General features: G+C 45.3%; 1 protein-coding gene and 9 non-coding genes across 10 annotated transcripts in view; all 10 read right to left on the reverse strand.

Moving 5' to 3' along the window:
* Positions 1-57: 57 nt before the first annotated feature.
* On the reverse strand, positions 58-130 carry TRNAF-GAA (transfer RNA phenylalanine (anticodon GAA)). The gene has a single exon. It is a non-coding gene; the product is annotated as a tRNA-Phe (tRNA).
* A 77-nt stretch (positions 131-207) lies between these two features.
* Positions 208-280, reverse strand: TRNAF-GAA (transfer RNA phenylalanine (anticodon GAA)). The gene has a single exon. It is a non-coding gene; the product is annotated as a tRNA-Phe (tRNA).
* Positions 281-357: 77 nt separating this feature from the next.
* Positions 358-430, reverse strand: TRNAF-GAA (transfer RNA phenylalanine (anticodon GAA)). Its single transcript has one exon. It is a non-coding gene; the product is annotated as a tRNA-Phe (tRNA).
* Positions 431-507: 77 nt separating this feature from the next.
* TRNAF-GAA (transfer RNA phenylalanine (anticodon GAA)) lies at positions 508-580 on the reverse strand. The gene has a single exon. It is a non-coding gene; the product is annotated as a tRNA-Phe (tRNA).
* Positions 581-657: 77 nt separating this feature from the next.
* On the reverse strand, positions 658-730 carry TRNAF-GAA (transfer RNA phenylalanine (anticodon GAA)). The gene has a single exon. It is a non-coding gene; the product is annotated as a tRNA-Phe (tRNA).
* A 77-nt stretch (positions 731-807) lies between these two features.
* On the reverse strand, positions 808-880 carry TRNAF-GAA (transfer RNA phenylalanine (anticodon GAA)). The gene has a single exon. It is a non-coding gene; the product is annotated as a tRNA-Phe (tRNA).
* A 77-nt stretch (positions 881-957) lies between these two features.
* Positions 958-1,030, reverse strand: TRNAF-GAA (transfer RNA phenylalanine (anticodon GAA)). The gene has a single exon. It is a non-coding gene; the product is annotated as a tRNA-Phe (tRNA).
* A 5,221-nt stretch (positions 1,031-6,251) lies between these two features.
* TRNAF-GAA (transfer RNA phenylalanine (anticodon GAA)) lies at positions 6,252-6,324 on the reverse strand. Its single transcript has one exon. It is a non-coding gene; the product is annotated as a tRNA-Phe (tRNA).
* Positions 6,325-17,342: 11,018 nt separating this feature from the next.
* On the reverse strand, positions 17,343-17,415 carry TRNAF-GAA (transfer RNA phenylalanine (anticodon GAA)). The gene has a single exon. It is a non-coding gene; the product is annotated as a tRNA-Phe (tRNA).
* A 6,816-nt stretch (positions 17,416-24,231) lies between these two features.
* Positions 24,232-26,569, reverse strand: part of LOC146201191 (UPF0462 protein C4orf33 homolog) — a 33,833-nt gene continuing 31,495 nt past the window's right edge. The window contains exon 6 of the mRNA XM_084593002.1: positions 24,232-25,782. Coding sequence (XP_084449128.1) covers positions 25,691-25,782 — 92 coding nt within the window. The 3' untranslated portion in view covers positions 24,232-25,690. The remainder of the gene's footprint in view (positions 25,783-26,569) is intronic.

Consider the following 26,569-nt stretch of genomic DNA (forward strand, 5'->3'; position numbering starts at 1 on the left):
TTGATACGTCTTCAGTCCATAAGAATAGTGCACAAAAACAAAATTCCTAGCATGCTGTGCCGAAACCCGGGATCGAACCAGGGACCTTTAGATCTTCAGTCTAACGCTCTCCCAACTGAGCCATTTCGGCAAGACGGGAGCCCCGTCTATTTGATATGTCTTCAGTCCATAAGAATAGTGCACAAAAACAAAATTCCTAGCATGCTGTGCCGAAACTCGGGATCGAACCAGGGACCTTTAGATCTTCAGTCTAACGCTCTCCCAACTGAGCTATTTCGGCAGGACGGGAGCCCCGTATATTTGATATGTCTTCAGTCCATAAGAATAGTGCACAAAAACAAAATTCCTAGCATGCTGTGCCGAAACTCGGGATCGAACCAGGGACCTTTAGATCTTCAGTCTAACGATCTCCCAACTGAGCTATTTCGGCAGGACGGGAGCCCCGTATATTTGTTATGTCTTCAGTCCATAAGAATAGTGCACAAAAACAAAATTCCTAGCATGCTGTGCCAAAACCCGGGATCGAACCAGGGACCTTTAGATCTTCAGTCTAACGCTCTCCCAACTGAGCTATTTCGGCAGGACGTGAGCCCCGTATATTTGATATGTCTTCAGTCCATAAGAATAGTGCACAAAAACAAAATTCCTAGCATGCTGTGCTGAAACTCGGGATCGAAGCAGGGACCTTTAGATCTTCAGTCTAACGCTCTCCCAACTGAGCTATTTCGGCAGGACGGGAGCCCCGTATATTTGATATGTCTTCAGTCCATAAGAATAGTGCACAAAAACAAAATTCCTAGCATGCTGTGCCGAAACCCGGGATCGAACCAGGGACCTTTAGATCTTCAGTCTAACGCTCTCCCAACTGAGCCATTTCGGCAAGACGGGAGCCCCGTATATTTGATACGTCTTCAGTCCATAAGAATAGTGCACAAAAACAAAATTCCTAGCATGCTGTGCCGAAACCCGGGATCGAACCAGGGACCTTTAGATCTTCAGTCTAACGCTCTCCCAACTGAGCCATTTCGGCAAGACGGGAGCCCCGTCTATTTGATATGTCTTCAGTCCATAAGAATAGTGCACAAAAACAAAATTCCTAGCATGCTGTGCCGAAACCCGGGATCGAACCAGGGACCTTTAGATCTTCAGTCTAACGCTCTCCCAACTGAGCAATTTCTTTTTTTTTTTCTTTATTGCCGTGAAACACAAAACAAAATACACATGATAAAACACGTCAACTACACTTGAGCTAACGCGTACGCGGCTAAAATCTTTTCAGGTTCACCAACTCATCAAATAGACATTGCCATTGTGGTGGATCCTGCGGCATCCTGAAAGATTCGCGTATATACACCGCACTTTCAATGAAGTTTTCACGCGCAGATCGTGTATTTATATCTGCGTGACGCACCTGCATTCGTGTTTTCCACGAACTATGGAGGCCAAGAAGCATAATTAAATCATAAGGTGCATCATCGTTCTGCACTGGTAGGAATCTGATACCGTACGGAGTTAGGGGAAGTTCCTTTTTAATTGTCCTTTGGAGGACGTCCCATAGAAAAACAGCATCCCAACACTGTAAGAAGACGAGTTCAATTGTCTCCGGTTTTTGGCACAACAGGCAATTCGTTGTCCATGGGACGAAGATACCTTTTTCATTCAGCCAGGTTTTAACAGGGAGCGTATTAGAGTGAAGTTTGAAAAGGAACGTTTTAGCAGATGGCCTCAAGGGCATCTTCTTGACTCTTTTCAAAACGTCCTGCCCTGGGCCTCCACAGTGTAATGCCCGGTAAAAAGGCACCGGCAGCATCACGTCAATGAGATCTTTATACAGTTTTTTTTTTTGGGAACATTGAAAAGGTAATCAAAAGAAAACCGCACTTCCAGCAACTTGCACGAAAAAACAACCTCGCGCAGGTAGCCAGTCACAGTACCAGGCATGCTTTCACATGACACTATCCATTCAGGGAGCAACCTCTGCAATCGCACTTGCATCACAGTTCTTAGAAAGATATCTTTTTGATCACGCAGGAATATAAATCGCGAAACCACTTGACGCAAAAACAAATGGACAAGGCCAAGCCCGCCCCTTTTAACAGAAATAAACAAATTCGTCCGGGCGGTTTTTTCCCACGTGGATGCCCAAATAAAAACAGAAAAAAGGCGGTGCATTTTCTGAATTGAGGTTCGTGAGACGCACAACACATTCATGAGGTACCACAGCCTCGAAATAAGAAAAACATTGCAAATAGAAGCGCGCGAAAACATTGAGAGTTGCCTTCCTTGCCACGCATCCGCTTTTTCTTTCGCTCTGGATGTTTCTTCCATCCAGTGCACGTTGGGATCTCGATAGCAATCTAAAGGCACGTCTAGATATCGCGTTGGGAGAGCAGACCATCGCAGCTTACATAAGAAATCAGGTGTCACGTCCCAATCACCGTGCCAAAACCCAGAGCTTTTCTCCCAATTGATCTTACATCCGGTTTGATCACAAAATGTTTGAGCGACACCCGTGACTTCACAGATGCTCTTTCTGGTTGCACAAAAGACTGCAATGTCATCAGCGTATGCTAGCATTTTCACGTGTGCTGATTGCAGCTTGAATCCTAAAATGCGATCGCTATCAATGATAGCCAAGCAAAGTGGCTCTAAATACAGTGCAAAAAGTATGGGTGAGAGCGGGCAGCCCTGCCTTACTGATGACCGTACTGCAATGCTGTCAGTCAGTTCACCATTCACTATAATACGGGTCGTGCAGTTCGCATAAGCCATTTTAACACCCTCCACTATGACTTCACCAAGGTTAGAATGCTCTAAAATGGAAAAAAGAATTTCGTGAGAAACACAATCAAAGGCTTTCGCCAAGTCTAATTGCATCATGGCTATCTGACCCCCGAGTGCATCAACACATTCTAGTACGGTTCTTGCTACATGTATATTCGTGGCAATCGATCGACCCTTGATGCCACACGTTTGATGAGACCCAACCAATTCATTTATTACGCTTTGCAGTCTTTTTGCTAAAACCTTCATGTACACCTTGTAGTCAACATTGGTGAGGCTTATCGGTCGATATGACCCCACCAACAGTCGTTTCTCCGGATCCTCTGTCTTGGGTATTAGAACAATGTGCGATGTAGAGAAAGACAATGGAACAGCATTACGTTCGTAAGCTTCAGTGATTACATCGAACATAAACTGAGCCGCATAGTGCTGAAACGTTTTAAAGAAGACAGCGCTTAGACCATCGGGCCCAGGGGCTTTCCCAGGTGACAGGTCATCTATTGCAGATTCTATCTCCTGTAACGTTATCGGTGTTTCTAGGCGCGCTTTACTTTCGTCATCCAGTGCAGGCATCAGTCTTAGAAAGTCTGTTTGAAAGCCGCCTACAGTCTCAAGCTTAGCGCTAAGCAGTTCTTCGAAGTGCTCTGCTACCGCATGCTGAATATCTTTAGCATCTTCTGTGATATGGCCGCCATACCTTATACTCCTAATTTCTTTCTGGCAGGCGTATCTTTTCTCGTCTGCTAGGGCTCGTTTTGTCGGCACTTCTCCAGCCCAAAGTTTTTCAGCCCTTGCACGTATGACAGCCGCTGTGTATCTTTCGCTGTCGATTGTTTCCAGCTCACTTTTAAGCTCTCGTATTTTACTGGCGAAATGCCCTGGCACAGTACTTTCCATGCTCAAAAATAGAGCAAGTTGTTCATTCAGTTCTTTTTCTTTTTCTTTCTCTTTGTATCGCAGCTTACTACTCTTTTCTATTGCTTTCAATTTGACCCACTCTTTGAAGCTGTCCCATTCCGCTGCAAAACTTACTGGTCGCATAGCAAGACGATTTTCAAAATCTGTCTTAACTTCAGTAAGGAACTCTTCATCGGCAAGAAGTTTGGCATTCAGTTTCCATAGGTACCAGTTAAAGCGCGATTTCTTTCCTTTGCGACCAAACACTGCACTCACGAGACAATGATCGCTGAAAGACACAGGTTTGACCTCATATGCAGTACATAGGGAAACAAGATCTACCGAGGCATACACCCTGTCCAATCTGGCATGGCTATCTCGCTGAAAGTGCGTGAACTCTGGCTGGTTTCCAGTGGAGAACACACTACTAACATTCTCAAGGCTATACTCATGCACAAGTGCATTCAACAGCTCGGAGCTTCTGTCTCTTCGAGGTTTACACTTGGCCGCTCGGTCCACAGCTGCGCACACACAGTTGTAGTCACCAAGTACAAGCAAGATTTTGTCGACCTTCAACCACAACTCAATAGACTGAAAAAACAATTCACGCTCACGCCCTGAATTGGGAGCATACAAACACACAACACGCCAGCATAAATTAGAGTAGGTAAAATCGGTAACCAAAAGCCGACCACTTGGACAGGCAAAAACGGACTCTACGCTTACTCCCAGCGTGTTACGTATAAATAAAAGGCATCCACCCGATACACCAACAGAATGGCATACACACACATAAAAGTTTGTTTGAAAAGAAGCCACCATACGGTCAGTGCTTTCTTGGCTCTCAATCTTTGACTCTTGCACAGCTGCTATATCTATATCATTATCCACAAGGAGGCGACTGAGCTGGCATTGTCGCCTTCTCGCTCCCAGTCCTCTAACATTCAAAGTAGCTACGTGTAACGGCGAATTAAGCTTGAGAGTCATGTACTAGAGAGAGACGCCAGTACCGGCATGGTGCCTACCTTCATGGTTGCGTGGCCTCCGCTTCTGACAAACAGCGGCGTATGCATGCATGTAATGTCCTGCCAGCAGAATGTCGGGATGCATTCAAACGAAGTCCAAGCCCATTGTGTCATTTTTGCTAACACACGCACCACTTGGTTGTAGAAGGTTCGTGACGCTGGTCGGTAGGCAGCCGACCCACAAATCGTTCAGGTCTCCACAAAAACTACGCAGGCGGTTTCCCCGCCTGCCGCGTGTCAGCCGAGAAGTTCGGCTTCGGTCTTAACGTGGCTCTTCGGATGCCAGAAGTTTTCGGCGGCGGCTCACCACAAACACCGCCTGGCAGCTGAGTCTCCTCGACGCTTTCCTCATGCGGACGTTTCGCGGCAATTAAGGCTGCTGTCTCCGGCCCAACCTCCATGGCATCAGTACAGGAAGGCTCAGTACTGAGATGATCCTCAGCGTCAGAAAATTTGGTTAAGTCTTCTGACCCTTCCTTTGACTCGCTTTCATGGTCCTGGGATGGAACGTTCAAGACATGCCGAGGTTCATTCTTTTCATTTGAGACCGTCACCTTATCCTTTGTTAAAACCGTCATGGAAAGCGCGTCCTGTTTCGTTGACTGACCTCTAATGTCAGCAGCCTCCTCCGCATCCGCCTCGTCCATAATTAACTCGGACGAGTCTTCGCTGGTTCCAGGTCCGGCAATGCTAGCGTAGGTTCGTGCACACTGGTTGTCTTCATGCCCGAACCGTCGGCAGGTTCCGCAGCGAGGAACCCGACACTCTTTGCGGATGTGACCCGTACTCCGGCAGCGTAGGCACAACGGGGGTCTGCCTGGCACAATGACGAGCGCGAGCTCACCGCTAACATTGAGCTGATGCGGCAGGTCGTCTAGCTTCATGCCAGCTTTCAGCTTCAGCGTGACGAGTCTAGTTGTAGAGCCCTTTTCCAGCATACCTTTAACACGCCAGCGCTCCCGGGAAACGTCTGACACTTTTCCGTACGGCGCAAATGCAGCACGAACATCTTCATCTGGCACGTTGTGAAGTAGCCAGTGAAGCTTGAGTCGCACGTCCTGGTTCGCCGGGTCAATCACCAAGCAGCGACCGTTTTTCACAGACAGCTCACCTACACTGACAATCTTGTTGACGGATTCAGTATCCTTGAGAGTGACGGCCCAGACGTGGCTCATCCGATACGCCCCCATAGCGATAACATCGGGGATTAGCGAGTGTTGTGCTAAAGCATCCCGGAAATCTTCCACCCGGTACGGGCGGGCCCTGATATCGGCGTGCAAAAAAACGGTATTCAAAACAAACCGACCTGTTGGAAGTGCAGGCAAAACGACCTGGTAAGTGTTGTCCTTTTCAGCAGTCCTGTTACCGCGGCCTGACATGGCCGCTGAAGCCGCTCCTGAGGAGCCCTGCATCCTGCGTCCGTTCACTGGCGTGGCCGGAAGCAGAATCCCAATTGAGCTATTTCGGCAAGACGCGAGCGCCGTATATTTGATACGTCTTCAGTCCTTAAGAATAGTGCACAAAAACAAAATTCCTAGCATGCTGTGCCGAAACCCGGGATCGAACCAGGGACCTTTAGATCTTCAGGCTAACGCTCTCCCAACTGAGCTATTTCGGCAAGACGTGATTTTTTTCTTTATTGCATTGGAAAACGTCCGTAAAAAAAAAAAAATCAGGAAATATTCTACTTACCTAAAGTTGTGCATGTCTAAAGTTACCGACATCCCTAGCCCGACAATGCGCAATCATCAAAGCATCAAAATTCTGCTAGGCAAACACCTGCATCTAGATACTGCATCCAGTTTGGAGGATTTCACGTGCAGCATACATACTCCTTAGCAAAGCACACTGCTCCCGAAATACTGATTTGGACGATCTTGGTGGCTCTGCATGCCTGTCCATAATCTGTCTTTTCCAAAGACTGAACAGTCCCATCAGCACAAATATATCGTAAGGCACGATAGAGTTTTTGTTAGGAGGCAAAAATCTAATTGTATATGGTTTTATTTCACTATCCTTTTTAAAAGTACATTGTAGTATGTCCCAAAATAACATAGCATCACGGCACAGAATAACGCAATGATCAATTGTCTCAGGTGCGTTGCAGAGACGACAATTCACCGACCAGAGCACAAACATCTCCTTATCATGAAGAAATGTCTTGACAGGCAACGTCGCCGTGTGTAATTTGAAAAAGAACGTTTTTGCAGCTGTTGAATGCACATTTGCCTAACACGCTTTAGAACAGTGGTGCCCCAAAACCCTAGATAAGGCTGCCGATACAACGGTGTAGGGAACAATGCCTCAGGGAGAGCCTGGGTCATCTGCTTTCTCGAGGTAATCTACAGAGGATTGAAAGTATCAGTAACCTCCTTAAGGAATCCCTATAAAGGCCCCTCACAAGCCTGCCCAGTCGGTGCGAATTAGTAGGCAAATGAGGACTGAGACGCCTAATGAGCACAGCTACAAGAAACTTGTGGTTTGCCGATTTGAAAAAGAAAAAGCGGGAGACAAGTTGATGCACAAACAAGTGAACAATGCCCACTCCACCAAACTATAAGGGAAGAAACAAGTCACGTCGCATGGGCTCCCACTGAGAGCGCCACACAAATGTTGCAAATATTCCGTGTATAACTTGTACCCTCCTGCTCGCAAAATGCAGGACTTGAAGGACATACGCAAGCGTCGTAAACAAAAATATGTTACACACCTGTGTCCTAGCAAACACTGAGAGTTCCCTACCCATTCAAGCCTGTGTTTTTCGCCGCATAGGTATGATTTGTGAATCCCAGTAGGCTGCGCTGTTGCAAACTTGGTGCAGCGAAACCCCTAGGTACTGAAGAGGACTATCAAGACTAAGAGACTGCGATATCATCAGCGTAGGCTAAAATCTTAACTTCACATTGAGCCCGAAAGAAACCACGGATGGCTGCCCTGGTTATTATACTGAGACAGAGGGGTTCCAGATATAAGCCAAACAACAGTGGAGATAGTGGACATCCTTGACGAACCGATGATTCCGGTGGTAGTGGTTTTGTTAGCTACTGATAAAAAATTAGTCTTGTATACGAGTTCATATAGCACAGCCTTATGCCTTTGAGCAAAACGTCACCAATGTTTGCATGTTGGAAGACCACGAACAAGAAATCGTGCCGGACTTTATCAAACGCCTTCGCCAGGTCAATTTGAATCAGAGCTACTTGGCCCATCTCATCTGATACTATCTCAATTACTGAACGTGCAATATGGATGTGTGTTTGAATACTGCGCCCTCTGATACCAAATACCTGATGCGAACCTATCAAGTCCATAATGACCAGCTGCAGGCGACAACAAGGAACCTTGGCAAAAATTTTGTAATCAACATCACAGGAAATTGGACAATATCCTTCAACAGTTTTCAACCGAATAGTATCCTTGCTTTTGGGAATTAATATTGTGTGGCCTGAATAAAAAGTGGGAGGCAGGAAACCCACATCATAAGATGCTTGGAAAACTTCCATCATAACAGGCATTAGGCAAGGTAAAAGTGCTTTATAGAATTCGCTATTAATACCGTGTGGGCCAGAGGATTTTGGCTCTGAAGGCCTGAAATGGCTGATTTAATTTCGTCCAAAGTGATGGGTTCCTCTACTACAGCACACTTCTCATCCTCTACTCGAGGAAAGTTCTCAAGTCGGAAATTATAATCAAAACCCTGATTTGAATCTTCATAACTGCCGAACAGTTTTCGATAATAGTCAAAGAAAGCAGCATGAGTACTAGGAGCATCACTGTTTGTGCAATCAGCATAATGAATTTCCAATATTCATTCGTAAGAGCATTCTCTCTTTTATCATTCAGGGCCCGACGTGCAGGTTGCTCGTCAAGAAACCTTCAAGTCCTAGATCTTATCAGGGCCTCCGTGTATCTTTCCGTCGCAAATTGTTAAAGCTCTGCCTTTACGTTATTAATTTCTTCAAACGTAGGCACCCGGGCTAACCCTGTCTAGCTCATGTAGCTCAGTTAGAGTGCTCCCAAGCTCACGAAGGTGGTGTCTCTTCAGGAACGCGATTCTTGCAGAGGCTTCAATTGCCAAGTTTTTGGTCTCCTGTGTAAAGAAGTCCCATTTTTGAAAACTAACAGATCACGGAGTGACCATATGTCTTTCAAACAAGTGAAATGAATAGCGTCGCCTTTTTGCTGCCCCAAATCCACAAGATTATATTCACAAGCCCAATTGTTAAATAATGCAGCATAGCACGGAACGTGGTGCCCCAGTAGGTCCGATGTAGGCAAGTGGGGCTGGGGCAACCATCGTAAAACATGCATCGGTCCCCGATGTTGCAAACGTGGGCACACCGCATTTGGGCTTGTCCCTGTTCCTCCTGCATGAGTCCCATAGCGGCGTTGCTCGAGCTAATGCAGAGCATATTCCTGCATCCAGACCACAAGGGTCCCTTGTCGGATATTTGAGGGCAGTCCAACCTAAATGTGGGCTCTTTATAGGAAAGCCCTCATAAATCCGAAATGAGGCCGCCCCCATTAAATCTTTGTGGGACCAACATCGGCCTTAGTGGCGCAAAAAAAAACGGACGTACCCACATTCTGCCCCAATCGGCCCCTTGTAGGTTACTTGAGGGCAGGTGAAAATGTATAAGATCCCAAATTGGACAAGCCCACGTGAAGCCACAATGAGGCAGCCTTAGCTAAACCGCTTTAGGTCCCACATAGGCTGTAATGGGGATGGAAGGCGGGCGTGCCCACATGGTACCGAAATTGGTCCATTGTAGAAAATTTGAAGGCACGTGCAACCGCAGATGGGCTCTAGGTTCAAAAACAACACCCAGCCCAATTGGGGCTGCCCAGACAAAACTGCTTTATATCCCACATGGGCCATAATGGGGCTGGAAGGCGGGCGGGCCCGCATGATACCAAAATCGGTCCTTGTGGGGAATTTGAAGGCACGTGCAACAGCAGGTGGGCTTTACAAAAACAACACCCAGCCCAATTGGGGCTGCCCGCATAAAACCGCTGTAGGTCCCACATCCGCCGTAATGGGGCTAGAAGGCGTGCGTGCAATTGTGTATTCATTCTTTCCAACCTTTATTTTATTATTTTATTTTCAGTACACCCTACAGCGCCGAAGCATTATAGCAGGGGAGTGGGTACAACATTAAAATGACGAGCAGATAAGCAACAACAAAAAATCACACGAGAGAAAGAACAAAAAAAAGCGGGGGGGGGGGGGAGGACAAAGGAGTAATGAATTAAAAAAAATACAAGAGGAACAACAGTGCATTCGGTCAACAATAATAGTTTGAAGGAACAGTAAAATCACAAATCATTGATTAGCCGTAAAAATACATCTCGGTCTACACTCACATCAGCTGGCAACTTGTTCCATTCAAAAATAGTACGTGGAAAAAATGAGTACTTTGTGTAGTTTGTTTTACACGCCATTTCCCCTATTTTAAAACTGTCCTGTTAGAAATATAGTGGGCTGTTTTAGGTACTTTTCCTTATCAATGCCTGTTGTGTCGGTCCTTCAAGCGCCCAAGTTTGCTTGAAGGATTCTTTTTGTATTTTTGATAAGCACGGGTCCTTTGTTTTATCTTCCGTTTGACCTCGTAAGTCATCCAGGGTTTGTCTACTTTAGGTTTGTCTGAGATTTGTTTGAAAGGAACGTGTTTTTCGATCAGTGATGACAGCACTGTTTTAAAAGAAGTCCACAGAAGTTCTGCGCTCTCAGGCGAATGTTCTGTAAAAGCCTGAAAAGCTGCCTCTAAACCCAGACTGATTTCATTATAATTCGCCCTGGAATAGTCATAAACCTTCCGTACTTCATGGGTAGGAGGAATAAGGTGTGGCAGAGTAAGCATTGCGGTTACAATTTTATGATCACTGATTCCAGGTAAAACACAAACGTCATGAACAACGTTCGGGTCATTGCAAAATAATAAGTCTAGGGTGTTACTTCCACGCGTAGGGTTCACAACGTATTGCTCAAACCCATACTTGGAAATCATATCAATAAATGCTGTGCAAGTTCCGTCTGAATGCATGCTGTCACCCCAGTTCAAGTTCGGAAAGTTGAAATCTCCTGCTAACACAATACGTTCATCTGGAAGCGAAGCCAACGTGTCATCAAGGGAAGAGATAACTTGCGGTCGTGCGCTTGGTGGGCGGTACACGACGCCAAACGCTATCGTTCCTTTATCAGGAGTGGTGAGCCTGCACCAGACTGATTCGTGATCATTGATTTCCATGTCAATTGCAGTACAATGCAAGAATTCCTTTGCCAAAATAAACACTCCACCGCCTCTCGAATTCCTGTCTTTTCTAAATACCTGGTATGCCGAAGGAAATACTTCGCTGTCCCTTACTGAGTCGTCTAGCCAGGATTCTGTTGCAAAAACGATGTACGGATTAAACATCTGGAGCAGGCCATAGAATTCATAAATTTTATTCTTAATGCTTTGACAGTTTATTAAGAGAACAGGGCACTTCGAATATTTAGGTTTCCCGGTGCTTAAGAGTGGTCATTTTTTATCTAGTTTAGTTACCTCTTGGGTAAGATCGTCCCACACGAAAACTTCTACATTTATGATAAGTTTGTCGTATGTTAGGGCCACTTTGTCTTTACCGTTAAGTTTTCTTGGCTTACCAACAGCCCATAGCTTTTGCCGAATTTCTCTGACACGCCGAGAGTAGTCCTTTGAGATTGCAAAGTTCGACCCTTTTAGTTTATTGCCATTGCTTAGAACCGATTCGATGTCCTTATATGATGCAAAATTTAGAATAATCGGTCGTTTACGCTCAAAAGTGTGTTTGCCTATCCTGTGGGCCCTCTGGATTTTCCCTATTGTTACCTTTAACACGTCCTGACAGAGCGCCCTAACAAGGTTCTCAGAAGTTTCCCAGCTTTCACGTGGCTCAGCATCTTCAAAGCCGTGGAAAATCAAATTCATTCTTCTACTATTATTTTCTAAGTAGTCTATTTTTTTGGCTGTCACATCGACTTTTCCAGAATGACTTTGAATTCCGCATTGCGCTGTTGCAGTCTCATGTTCTTTACTTTCAAGAACGGCCATCCTTGACTCGAGCGATTCTATGCGTATTCTGAAATCACTCACTAGATTTTCCAGCTTAGTTTGTCTTTCCACAATGTCACTTAGTCTGTTAAGAATTGCTGTCTGACCATCTTGCAGACTGTGAAGAATAGTAGCCGTTTCGGCGCCAGGAACGGGGTTTTGTTCAATGTCGCCAGACAATAACAACAATTTGGCGAAGAACGCCTTCGCTGACAGGACTAGTTCACACATCCTTTGTGGGAAAGGCAGCAGCAGCAAAAAGCGATCATCGCTTCTATAGCAAGGAAAGTCGAGCCTTACCTGCAGTATGCAAAAATGCCTGATTAGAAGCATGTTCACGCTGTCGCCGCTGCCTTTCCCACTGAAGTCGAAATGGTACAGATGAGGCCTTTTATACTGAAAATCTTGAAGGTCATGTGATGTTCCTGAGGGCACGTGGTGTCGGTTATTACGCCAGCGATCCTGCACGTTGTAGCGAAGATCTGGCAGGCGGTAGTTCTGGTCAGTCCATCGGTAGCTATCTTGAAGGGGGTGTCTCCTTGTCTCCCAGAGCATGCTGCTGACACAGTCACCGATGACAGAAAGCAGCAACATCAGTATGCAAAAATGCCTGACTAGAAGCATGTTCACGCTTCGCCGCTGCCTTTCCCACTGAAGGCGAAATGGTACAGATGAGGCCTTTTATACTGAAACTCTTGAAGGTCATGTGATGTTCCTGAGGGCACGTGGTGTCGGTTATTACGCCAGCGATCCTGCACGTTGTAGCGAAGATCTGGCAGGCGGTAGTTCTGGTCAGTCCATCGGTAGCCATCTTCAAGGGGGTTTGTCCGTGTCTCCCAGAGCATGCTGTTGACACAGTCACCGATGACAGAAAGCAGCAACTGCAGTATGCAAAAATGCCTGATTAGAAGCATGTTCACGCTGTCGCCGCTGCCTTTCCCACTGCCTTTCCCACTGAATTTGTATTAGATGTTGCCCTAAATTACTATTATAGATGATTTGTATAACAGTTGTTGCCATGTTTAGTCGATTACAAATATTACATGGCTTTAGTTCTCGCGCTCATGCAAATTGCGCTAAAATACTAAAACATACTGATTGCTAACTGTTGCTCCTTATGTGGTTGCTGTGGACAGCCTGCAACTCTCAGCACAATATTACTGTTCAGAACACACATCTCCATAGCCTGAAAAAGGTGTACATGAAGTCATTTAGACTAGATTAATGTTATGAATTATTGTAAAATTTAGTGTTGTGGCTGTTTAGAAATTGCAGACACGTATAAAATAATTACTTAATTATATGCATAAATATTGATTAGGAAAACTTGGACTACGGCTTCTCATCAATTTCCTGCGTTCGACCCCTATACGGGAATTATGTGGGCAAGCTCAAGTGTGGCTTGCGCTATAGAACCCGCATCGGCCCTATGTCATTATCTGAGGGGCTAACCGAAATAAAAAAAAAAAGCGGCTGTCCTAATCTTTCCAAAGTAGGACCATCGGGGGGAGCTGGCGGGATGTGCCCTTTTGGCAATGCGGGAAAAGGGTGGGCTGCCTGCATCGGTCCCTTGTGGAGCCCATCGGGGCTTTGTCGACAGCCCCTTCAGGCCTACGTCGGCCCCTCTTGAAGCACCCACATTGAGCCCACCGGGGCTGTCCTGCATTGCCTACATCGAACCCACTAGGGCCCACCCTTCATAACCCACTTTGTGCTGCCTGGGTAGGGTCATATCTCTTACATAACTCTGATCGGTCCTCATCCTTACAAACACAATTAAAATCTCTCAATAATATAATTTTGCGATCTGTGCACAAATGGTTAACTAATGAGAAAAGAACGCCTTGTATCTCGCTGCTTTACGAGGGCGTATAAACACAAATAATTCGCCACTGCACACATGAGATTGTGAGGTCACAGCATATAAGTCGCTCCTCGTCATCTATGCAATAAGACATGGCTGTCATCTCTAGCGGTTTGGTCAGGAATAGCATACACCGTCCAGATAAGCCTCTAGCGTGGCTAACAATATTGTTATATTCCAACAAAACGGCTCAAGAGCAGCTTCCATCTCTCGATCGGAGGAGAACTTAGTTTCCTGAATTGCTGCTATAGACAAGCTCCATTTCTTTAACAGGTGCCTTAACTGCTGCTGCCTCCGACGATTACGCATACCCTTGACGTTAAGGGAAGCGACTTGGTATGCTGCGACGCTAGCCATTTTTGGTACCAGTCTTATTAAACATCAAACCCTGGAATGGGGTGGCCCGCCTGCAAATTGGCGGCCTTTCGGGCAGACATCACCCTCCTCTTTAAAGTCCCCCTTCCCGTGGCCTCTACACAGTGTACCTTCTGGCCAACACCATCGATACACACCTCATCATCGGCGGGACGCTACAAAGACGCTGTGATGTCCATGTCCTCCTCTGAGACACTCAAGGCCCATGGACCTGAATGGAGCACACCGCTCGCTGCTACACTGACAGCCGACAGAGAACCGGATGCGCCAGAGATCGGCGCCACACACAGCTCACTATTACTCTCCAACGACGAAGGAAGGTAGGCGAGCATCCACTGGCAGTATCTTCTCCACTGGCTCCACAGGAGTCATATCCAGACGTCCTTCAGTGACGGGTGGTTCCTGTGCAGCAAGCACAGCATTCTGAGTGGCACTCATAGGCGGGCCCGGGTCCAGCGGTTTTGGCTCTGCAGTCACTGGTTCTAGATGGCCAGTCGCTGCAGATTCGTCTGTGTTGATGTGAGGTGCAGAAGACTTCTGGTCCCCATCAATTTGAGGTTCACGACTTATCTAACCGGTCACATTGACAACCTTTGACACATCCATGATATGTTCTGACACCACGTCATCCTCTCGTAACCACTTGCCTTGACTCAGCCTATTAGCATAACTTAAGACACAGTTCTCCATAGTATGGCCAAAGCGTCGGCACTGGGTGCATCGAGGCGTCCAGCACTGACGCTGTAAATGTCCAACCCGGCTAAATCGAAGACACAGTGAAGATCTCCCTGGGATAAGAACTAATGACTGCACGCCAAAAACATTAGGACTGTGAGGAATTGTACTTGCTGACACTCCGTCCTTGAGCGTGACGAAGATTTCACGGTTCGCTGTTTCCATATGCTCCATCCTTGGGCACCGCCACTTTCTACGCTTCACAGATTGAATGGTGACATAAGGCTCTAAAGCTTCCACAATCCTCCGGTGCTCCATATAGCTGGAAGCCAAAGGAGCTTAACCTTGACATTCTTTGTATCCGGGTCACACGACAGAGAAAGTTTAAAAGCAGGTGTAGTTCCCATAAAATTTGCCACAACATAAGGATGCCGCGAATCGACGAGGCGACAAAAGTGCAGATATTAACCCTTGTTCAAGCAGGTCGGACAATAAGGAGTGTTGCTGCGGAGGTTGGGTGCTCGCTTGGCAGCGTTACGCGCATTGTTCGGGCTTTTCGGCAAGAGGCAAGGCTTGGAGACGCTGCTCGAGATGGGCGGCCAAGACAAACCACTGAAGAAGACAGGATAGGTTGATCGTGGCCGCCGCCTGCTGTGACCCTTTTATAACAGCCGAGGAGATACGATACGAACTTGGCCTTCAGATACCCCTTACTACCATAAGAGAACGTCTTCGTTCAGTAGGGCTCCGCAGTAGGATGTCTTGCCAGAGGCCACTTTTGACTCACAAAAACAAGGCGCTCAGGTTGGAGCTTGCCACTAGACATGTTTCGTGGACGACCGAAGAATGGATGAATGTAGTATTCACCGACGAATCTAGCTTTAGCAGCAAGTGGGATCAAAAGCGCCGTGCTTGGAGGCCAGATTGCACCCGGTAGGTCATGTGCTTCTGTGTTTAAGAGGACTGCAAAGCAGCACTTTTGTGAGTGTTAATTTCTTTTCGAATATGTGCGGAAAATAGTCATTGCGTGTTTGACAGCTGCTGCGGTGGTCTTTTCATTTTATTTCATTTCTATACGCCTGGTAAATTCTAAAACCTCTAGCTAAGAAGTTTACTTTTCCTTTGAATCCTACTACGCGAATGTCCGAAAAGAACTGTTGAGTTGCGGCGCAACAAGGAAAACGTTCACATTTTGTTACAGGTTTGAACCCGAGTATACGCAACAAGTCGCCGCTAGCGGCCGGCGGTCTGTCAATGTGTGAGGTGTTATAACACACCAAGGGCTAGGGCCGCTCGTTCGGATAGTCCTGACATCATCAACCTATGCGGATATACTTGAAAGAAACTTAATTCCTTTCATCTTGGATGGCCCGTTTCCTGATGGATGTTTCATTTTTCAGCATGACAGGACCACACAAGCAGGTAGTATAATGACTTTCAACGTATATGCGCGCAAAAGAGCTAAAAGATTTTTCTGACAGTTTGTAAATGGATGACTTATTTTAGTGCACTGAAATGGAAGACTATTCTGCGGTGAGGTTTGAATGCTGTTGGCGGGCTACCGATGCTTTACGTGGCTTAACTTTCGTTTTCTACTTTCACCCACTTACAACGTTCGTATCTTACTGATCATTAAGAAAAATGCCATTATCATTTTTTGTTCGTTCATTAAATTTCACTACCCAAAACTGTTATTTTTGCCAAACGATTGCTTTCGTTCGATATGATTACTACCTGCAGGGACACGCAATGTCGTGGAGGCTGGTGGAGCGTTCGCCAGTCACTAATCTAGCTTTTGGAAAAACTTCTTATTTCTTGCCAGTTATCAACTAAATTTAGACTTTTCTTTATTTGACGTGCTGTGGTAAAATGTTAAAGAAATTTGTCAATAAAGAGAAAATTGTGGGTTCAAACTGCTGCGTTCATTTGTTTCCAAAAAGTATACTCATCTCTGGAATGCGGAGGTTCATGAATGATGCCATTGATCTTCGCTAGCGCTGACAGCCATTGACAGTATACCCTCCAGCAAACGGTGGGCTTTGAGGGAAAACGTCATTAAAGAAAATGCCACTACTCAAAACGTCAGCTAAAAAAATAAAGAAATGGAGTCATGCACACAATCGTTGGCGCGTGATTATACCGATACGCAGCGCACAAGCTATTATTTAAAATGCAAGCTTTGGGATGTTCTGCTTTCTGTCGGCCACCCCCACTTTGGAAAGTGGAATATTCCTGGCACTCTCGCTATCTACGCATATGGCTACAATAGCGCCGCGTCTAGTAATTTTTCCGCTCCGGTAATGAGTTGTGTCATTCTTTTTCCGTTGTAGTACGTGTCTGTAGTATCTTGAGACGTCGAGAGACCTCGGCCAATGGCCGATGCGCTGTTTCCAGCAAGGAATATTTTCACGCACAGCCGCCCAGAACGTATATCTGATACGTCTTCAGTGCATAAGAAGCGTGCGCAAAAACAAAATACCTACAATTAACACTTCTTTTTGGGCGAGTTGGTTCATTTTTGGAAAACTTTGACAGAGCGCAAACACACACGACCACTAAGGGCAAGAGAGCTTGTGTCTCGTCTGTTGTCCTTAGTGGTCGTGTGTGTTTGCGCTCTTTCAAAGTTTTCCAAAAATACCTACCACGCTGGGCCGCAACCCGGAATCGAACCAGGGGCCTTTAGATCTTCAGTCTAACGCTCTCCAAACTGAGCTATTTCGGCAAGACGCGAGTCTTTCTTTTTCTTTATTGCGAAATGTACATAATGACAAAATATACAGTAAAATATTTACAAGGTTTGCATGCCGCTTGCCGTCCGCGAACAATGGAGTCGTTTCATTTGTGTAAAATTTCTAAACACCACCTCGATTTGAGCATCACATTCTGTATTTTTGAAAACATCATGTATTTTCACAATACTCTCGGCAAAATATTCATACACGGATCTGGCACCAGTGTCATCGTGACGATAATCCATAGCACTGAGCCACACAGAATGCAGGCACATCAGGAATATGCCATCGTATGGCATTGCATCGTCGTAAAGTGGCGGAAACCTGATACCTTGCGGTGTAAGAGGAAAATTCTTGTGAATGGTACGCTGTAACACGTCCCAAAAGAAGATAGCGTTGTTACACTCAAGGAACATATGTTGGATTGTTTCTGCTTTTTACACAGAGAACAGTTTGTCCCTCATGGTACATATATTCCCTTTTCACATTACCAAGCTTTAACAGGTAGGGTACCAGTGTGTAGATGGAAAAAGAAGGTCCTGGTTGCGGGCATGACCCACATTTTTCTCACCCTCTTCAACACATTTTGACCAGCAGTAGCTTGTGAAACGCATGGCAAGAAAGTGATAAGACGCCACCACCTCTTGGAGATAGCGCGACACACCCTAACGACCCCCTCATTTGATGAAACTATTAAATCCGGTAAGGCGTTGGACAGCATGTATTGAATATAAGAATGGAGAAAGCGGTATCGTTGTCTGCGCAGAAACATGAAGCGCAGCAAAATCTGCCTTATATATAAATGACAAAGGTCAAGGCCCCCGTCACCTACTCGTCGAAAGAGGTTCGTTTGGGACATTCGCTCGACCCCCAGGTGAATGTTGCAAAAATGCGATAAAATTTTTGGAAATTCTCCCACGTACAATGCACGCATTGCAAAATATACATAGTGTTTGCAACATGAAAAACATTGGACACTGCAGCACGCGCGATTACAGACAAGCAACGGCCTCCCCAATGAGTCGTCAGCTCTTTCACCTCAGCCGCCTTTCTTCTCCAGGTAGAGTCACTTTCTTGGTAGCATTCAAGCGGCACCCCGAGATAACTGCTCGGTGTAATAGACCATTGAACTTTCTCAAAGACAATAGGTGTCTTGTCTCATGAGCCATGCCACAATCCCACACAATTAGTTAAATTTAGCATGCTGCCGCTTTTGGCACAGTCCCGTGCAAAAAAAAAGCAACGTCGTCCGCGTAGGCCAGTCCTCGGACTTCGCATGACTGTACACTGAAGCCTCTAACTTCCTTACTCTGCAGAACTTTTCGACACAATGGCGCAAAAAGTAACGGTACAGTGAGATGAGAAAGAACCTGAGATTTTACTGTGTCATGCGACTGTGTTTTTGTTTGTGTATTTTTATTCACCGTAGGTAAATCTGTAACTGTTGTATACCCGATGAATTCGCATATATTTGTAATACTTGTGTTTTTGTAATCTTCATAACTATAAGATAGCCGTACCTGATAGATGCCAACCTGTAAGGAGGCTGGACCCACTTCAAGCCGTTCTTGCGGCTTTTAGTCCAGCCTCCTCCTCTCAAAGAAAATAAAGAATTTAATCATCCAATACTGTACAACACATGCTGCCAACATGTCCAACAACATTTCGGCGAGTAATCAATCCAGCAATCATATCGTTTAGATAATCTTGCGTCGAGAGTCAGCTGAGATAATATCTGTTCTACAGTATTAAACCAAGTTTTTCCTAACAATGTTTCTTTATATAGCTGTACCAGTCTTCCTGATAAACGTGATCATGATTACCTTGTGCTGCTACCAGTTACTGTTGGCCCAGCTGGTGAGTCTCGCCTCATTAGCACTCGCACTCGAAATATGATTATAGTCGAGGATACAATTTGGTTAATGCTGAATTCTAAACAAGCACTTATATAATTTGGTTATTTTGACCCATATTTCTTGACAGTCACTGGTCACTTTCACACTTCTTGAACGATGCAAAATTTGGAAGATCACCCCACTTCAGAATAGTGTTCTCTCCTGCTAACTATATTATCCCTAGTACACTTTTGCAAATTGTATGTCATATTTACCACTCTTATGAACTTGATAAATTTATTTTCATTTTTTCTCGCCCGCACAACCTTGTTTCTGAAAGACATATTCATATACGACTCAACTAATTCATTTCTGAAATAGCATGATATTCTCGACAAATCTTGAGTCACAGATTGCATCTTTATAGACATGACGATTTTTTTTTTTTTACAATGCTTCTCACAATTCCTTTGGTTATAACTTACGCCTTCAAAATTCTGACCCTAACTTCTTCTAATAGATCGAATGCTTTTTCAGCAATCTTTCCAATTTCTCTTCGCCAACGACTACAGCTTCCCATTTAAAATGTGCTCTCGTGTTTACACGAGTTCCGCTCTCGGACGACTGCTGTTCGCAATTTGTATCAATAAACTTCCTTCTTGTGTGCCATCAAACGTTAATTTATTCGCCGATAAGTCGGTTACTATTCGCGAGATTAAAAGCGATTCTTACGGCTATAGTTAATTGGCTCAATCAGTCGAGGATGGAAGTAAATTTTAACAAATAAATGATCGTGCGTGTCACCAGTACTTTAACCTGTCCCCCATGTCGCATGCATACGGTCTAAGTGAGGGGCATAGGATAGGGTCAATATTTATAAATACCTAGGCAAACACATTTCATCCGACTAATTTTTAGAGTTTGTGGCAAAACAGCGCGGAACAACGGAACACAAATGAATAACCGCAAATGCGACAAATGAATCGCTAATTTGCCCAGGCTGCTGTCTTGGATCTGTTCAGTGGGCAAATCATTTCTATAATATCTTACACTTGTTGGTGTTCTTCTGCCCTTTGCTATGTCTTATTTTGTGTCCCCGCCAGGCTTGAATGTATTTTCCCTTATCGTTTACAAACTGAGTTTATTAACCATGTTTTTGGAGAGTGGAAAAGCAAAACATCAGCAGCAGTGTCTATCCGACTGCATTTTCAATCTACAAACATATACTCAAAGTGCCCTGATGCGTGTCAGTATTGTTCAGCTAAAGGCACTTGTGCTCACTGCCCGCTCTGCATCCTACGCAAATGCCGGTTTCACCTCACTGCAGTCGCGCCTAACGCGCTGGTCTGCCTCGCCAGGCGGCATCGAACCAACAGAGCGCGACCTTGTTTCGTTCCAAATGATTCGCCTCAACAGTTTCATTTCTGGTCTGCAGAGGTCTGGTTTTCACAGGCCACGTGACCTGTTTAGTCGCTCTCTGGCGGGAGCAGTGAGCAGGCATAACCAATTTTTATAAAGTGTGCCGCTAACTAGTTAGTAGTAATGCTGGTAAAAGGCTGTTGTGAAGTAGCGCATAGAAGCCGAAGCGGGTAAAAGGCGGCGCTAAGGTAAAAAATGTCCGGATAAATGTTTGCGAGAGTCTGTTCACAGAGATTGCGAATCGTTGCAGAGTTTAACGTCGTCATGAGGAAGTTAAAGGGCCTCGCAGATTGTGAGAATGGCGTGTGTCTTTTGTCTTCTTTTCTTGAGTGCTTGTAATTTTTTGCTCAAATATGTTCTTCGTGAACCGCATAAAACTAGAGAAACGTTCTTAGCGTAGGTGTTTTAGCCTTATAGCGCGAAAGATGTAGGCAGGTGACACGGCGACACGTCGTGTGCGATCACACCAGATGACATGGCCGAGTTGGCAGCCGTATCAAGTGGCTGGGTCAGCTGGGAATAGCGCCCACCTTTACCCCTGGATGTTTTGGGTAAAGCTTGGTCAAAGCAGGTCTCTTAATCTATGTCGGGTTGTCTTTCAAAAATTGTTATGGCGGCTTAGGATTTATACAACTGAGTATGCGTGAGATAAAGGGCTCACGTACACCCTGATTTTACATTTAGTGCATGACTGCTGATGCAGTATATCAGGGTGTAGATGAGCCATATAGGAAAGTACTGGAAGATATCTAGAGTGGCTGCACAGCAACCATAGTTCTGGATAAAGAAAGTAATCAAATTCTTATAACGAAAGGTGTTAGACAAGTAGACACGTTGCCGAGTACTATAATTATTCACAGCTTGCTTAGAGGAAGTATTCAGGACTGAAATGGGAGCAGTTAGGGATAAGTGTTGATGGTGCATATCTCAGTAATTTGTGATTAGCTGATGGCATTGTCTTGGTAAATAACTCAGGGGATGAATTGCCAAGAATGACTGATGACCTAGAAATGAAAAGCAGAAATGAATGACTAAAAATTAATATGCTGAAGATTATTGTAATGTTCAACAGCCTCAGAAAGAAACAGCAGTTTACAATAGGTAGCGAAGCACTAGAAATAGTAAAGCGAAAACGACTACTTAGGACAGGTAGTAACCGCAGATCCGGACCATGAAAAGGAAATAACAAAAAGAATAAAATTGGGATGGAGCGCATTTGGCAAGCACTCGCAGATTATGATTAGCAGCTTACCGGTATCGCTCAAGAGGAAAGTATGCAACATGAGAACAACCCAGAGTGCTATGGAACGAAAAATGTTAGGGGTAACGTTATTAGGTAGAAAGCGTGGAGATTGGGTCAGAGAAATAACTCAAGTCACTGCAGCATGCTTGTGGAAATCAAGAAGCAGAAATGGGCACAGGCAGGACATGTAGTGCGAAGAGAGGATAACCGGTGTTCGCTTCGCTTGGGGTAACAAATTGTATTCTAAGGGAAGGAAAGCGTAGCAGGGTCGGCAGAGAAGTTCGCAAGGGTCAAGTGGATGCAACTAGCACAGGACCGGGTTAATTGAAGGAAAATGGGAGAGGTCTTCGCCCTGCACTGGGTAAAGTCCGGCTGATGATAATGATGACGATGATGCATCGAATAAGCCATTTCAACGAGCTGACGCCATGTGTGCGTCGAAATAAAGCGCTTGTACCTGGCGCGCACGTAGAAGCTAGAACAAAATGAGCGACGACGACTGCCAACAGTGTTTGCGGCTGCGCCATGCGTAAGATTCACACTTAATGACACGAGCAAATAGCACTGGCTCCTTCCGGTAGCACCACCTTCACGTTGCGCAACATTCACCTCTCGGCATAACCCCTCCCTCCAGTTTCCACACTCCAGTTGTGCTTTCCACCGTTCTCGGCATCCTACCCTAGCGTTAACTAAGACACCCGTTGTACCACACGCTTTGTAGCTATTCCCTGTCTCTCTCCAGTGTGGAGCGGGGAGTTTTTTCACTGTATTCTGCCGTCTGGTAGTCGTAGCCTAACCTGGCACACTCTTCACTCTGCTACTCCTTCCCCCTGCTCACATCCGGCAGGTGTATGACGCCTAACACGCCGACTACTATGCCTAAAACTTCGCCGGCAACTATTACGCCGACATCGATGCCGACGACGTTCAAGCTGTCATAGGGCGCCAAAGAGCTGCACCCTAAAATGTAGCCGTCGAATGCAATCCTGCTTAAAAAGCTTTACCTGAAGTAGTCAAAAAAGAATGCCATTTTTCTTAAGGGGGATGCGGGGATAGAGGGTCAACTTTTGAACTGTTGCACCAATTTTGATAACATTTACAGTGATGGCTTATTATTCCTCTAATTAGTATACATCCCATGTTTCATCACCTTAGCCCAGATAGAAAAAATCTTTGTACCTGTCATAATGTGTAATTGAGTGTGCCAGATTAGGAAAATATTCTTTCAAGAATCAGGAAGATGCATTAATCGTTCATGCTTAGATAAATTCTAGGTAGTTCTTAGTGCACGATAAGGCCGATAATGGGGTCTTTGTGACATTTGTTTAAAACTCGCGCACTTTAAAAATGAACTTGATTGTTTCTTCTGCCATTATATGCCACATATCTTGATAGCTTATTTTTTTTTAGATTAATTAGAAATTTAAAAATTCCTTATCTTGTTCCCAACAAACTTTTAGTCAACAAACCGCTTGAAAGCAGCATTTGGAGAAAGTATTTGGAAGTGGTAGCTTTCCTAACGGTTGGGCTCAGGAAAAAACGCAAGCTGAGAAAAATGTGTTCAAATATTTCGGAGCACGCTATTGAAATTTAGGGCCTAAATTAAAATAGTAAAGTGGCCTGGTGCATACATTAGGCTGTCCTTTTGGACACGACACTGCTCTGTGGTGATTGCTTAGAGTTGTGTCTCTTTTTTCAGATTTACAGCTCTGCAGCGCTCTTTTCTGCGCTCGTGAAATGCCTTTTTTTTTAATTTCTTGCCGGATGTGTCTCTTTGTCTAAGTTCCATTTTCTATCTCCAGCTTGTCGAGAACTTAGGTTAGTCAGGCTCCCAGGGGTGTGGGAACAGCGTTCGAAGAGTGAGAGAGAGAGAGAGGTCCTTTATTGAAAAACCGAGAATTATCTGGCATTTAGATTTCGCTAGCATGCTACTCTGCGTAGGAAGGCAAGTTGGGAAGAGAACGATTGGAAAAGAATGGCGATGAATATAAAAGAAAGGAAGAAGGAGATAAAATGCGGCCATTAAATGCGTTCGTGGAGTAGTGGTATAAAATGAAATTATGAAATGCATAATCCGACGAATGTACTTATAGAGCGAACGAGTAAAACTGCACGAAAAACGGAACTGAAGAAGCACACAGACACAAACAAGGCGCAGACTTCCAACTAGATTTATTCACGAAACAGCTAGCTTATATAGCCTCTCAACAAAACGATAGAGGCACTATAGCGAAAACGCTCGATGGTTACAACAGCACATTATGGCAGAATTAAAACGGCTGTAGAAACCCGAACATGCCCTTCTAGATACTCTGTCTCCTGTCTCGATAGTGATACTGACAGCGAACTGCCGCAGTCGTCACCTTATTTGGCGATCAGGAAGGCCTCGATGACCTCCATGTCAGTCTTGTCCCGTACCCTACAGAGGAAAGTAGTTTTATCCAGACAGGGGTCGCATCCGCAGCTTATGCACTGCAGAAGTAAATTGATACCTGTGCCGGTGCGCATAGACCTATTGTGCTCAAGGGCCCGCTCATTGAGGCACCGGCCTGTTTTGCCGATGTATACCCGACCGCAAGATAGAGGTCGAGATCTTTGTGGCCTAGAGATATATTTTCGGGAAAAAAAAAGTTCTCATCCGTTGTGTTCAATTCATGCATGAGAGGATTAATACTTGCACAGTCCAAATATTAAAACTTAAAAAATAAAATTGTTATTTTAGCCATCCCCCTTCAACATAGAGGGCAGTTGCCTGGAACCCCGCATGCTATAGGTAAACTAAATCGCTATATTTTTCAAGAAAGCCAGTGTTCACCCAATCTGAGGAAAGCAAGCAAAATATTTTCTGCTAGTTGTCTATTGATATAAAACACAATTTAATGGGGAAAAATAACGAGTGGGTCGTATGCTGCCCTCTATGAAAAAATCTTAGCTTTCTACACATATGTATATCATAGCCAGTCCTTCAAGTACGTAACCTAGTGTGCTGAAAATTTTCGTTCTCTAATTTGGCACGTCAACAATGCTGAAGATTATTGCGAACCTTTACTTGCGGTATTCATGTCAAAAGAAACACGACCGAAGCGAAAGACCAAGAAGTACGACTTGACATAAAAAACAAAACGCGGTGAATCTGCTTCGGCCACATTTCATTTGTTGATGAAAAATTCCCGAAACATATCATAAGCTTAGACCAAAACCCAGACTCATAAATCAATGTGCAATTGTTTTGATAGGTATTAGACCTGCTGTTCTTCTGCCTCTAGCTGACAACGTTGATATTCGAGCCGAACATTCCGCAGACAGTCGTCTCCCCCAGGAACGTCGGTGCAACACGAGCATATCTTTTTAAAGAGTAAGTCGAAAAGTGCTCGTGTAACTGAAGGCGACATTCTTCAGGAAGAAATTGTATATGTGGTTAAGCGTGGTATCCTCATTAGGACCAATCTGCTCCACTGTCTGGTGACGAAAATATCTATTTACGAGATGTAGTAGGTAGCTTTGTCCAGGAAAACCTCGTTGCTATGATAAAAAACAATTCCGTGAGAAAATGACTTCCCACAATGTGAGGCGCCGCCTGCGATACCATTGTGCCTTTGGTCACATCTATGCGCAGACGTCATTCGCCGTCCTTGCTATCGGTGTCGTCCATGGTTCATGTCCCGTAGTTATATCTCCCAAGTGCTCGAGCTCATAACTTCTTTCGGCCTAAATTCCATGCAGAAACGTTCTTGAAGCCCACTTGCTTCGCTTTTTGGCCCCGAAGTGTTAAATCAGACGTCGCAGCCCATGGCCAGCAATGCAGATACTCAGCAGTAGCAGAGCCGGCTGAGTCGTGCAGGAGGATGCCCAGTAGTAATCTGTAAGAGTTTCAATAATTTCGTAAAAAATACAAGCGGACCAGTGAAAACTTGCCGCTAAATATTACGCCAATATCCTTATGGGCCACCGACATGGAGCGAACTTTCTCTGCGAACTTCATGCGGCGCGGCGGAACGCTGACGCGCCGTCGCCGTGCCGAACCACATGCAGCCAGCGAAAAGCTGGCAGCGTCGGCAGCGTCGGCACTCGAGTGAGAAAACGCACGAGCTGGGTCCACTTCAACAACCCACTTTTCACACTAAATGAAATTCCAAGAGCAACACCCAAAATAGGCAGCGTCTCAAATTACTCCCGACAGCTCTTGTATACAGCCTCCGAGTATACGTCCGATGCCGTCTCTTTGAAGCAGGGTTTAGCGAGTGTTGTTGAGCGGAACGTCGAAAAAGGTCTCGCTTCAACTGTATATATCATCAGAGTAGGCAAAATCACAACGCTTACAGCACCTTATGGCACCACCTTACCAAAGCAGTGCCGCCCGCTGGTGCAGCGGATGACATTGCTGTAGCCGTGCGCTGCTCCCTATTCGTCGCTAGGCCTATTTTGTTTCACATCGATGGTACATGAAACGGCGCTATGAAATTCCTTCGTATATAGTAAATGGTCTACTCATAGACCTGCTTAGCTATCAATCCCATGCTCTAACAATAAAAGCAAAATATGGGTAATTTCGGCTCCACTTTTAGCGGAGTTGGTGTGAACGGACCGGAGCAGCCATGCCGTAACGGCGGCAGCTGGCTGTGAGTGAAAACTTGCTTGAAGCGCAGC

Source organism: Amblyomma maculatum, chromosome 2 (genome assembly GCF_055883805.1).
Source record: "Amblyomma maculatum isolate TAMU_Amacu chromosome 2, ASM5588380v1, whole genome shotgun sequence".
NCBI classification, from domain to species: Eukaryota; Metazoa; Arthropoda; class Arachnida; order Ixodida; family Ixodidae; genus Amblyomma; species Amblyomma maculatum.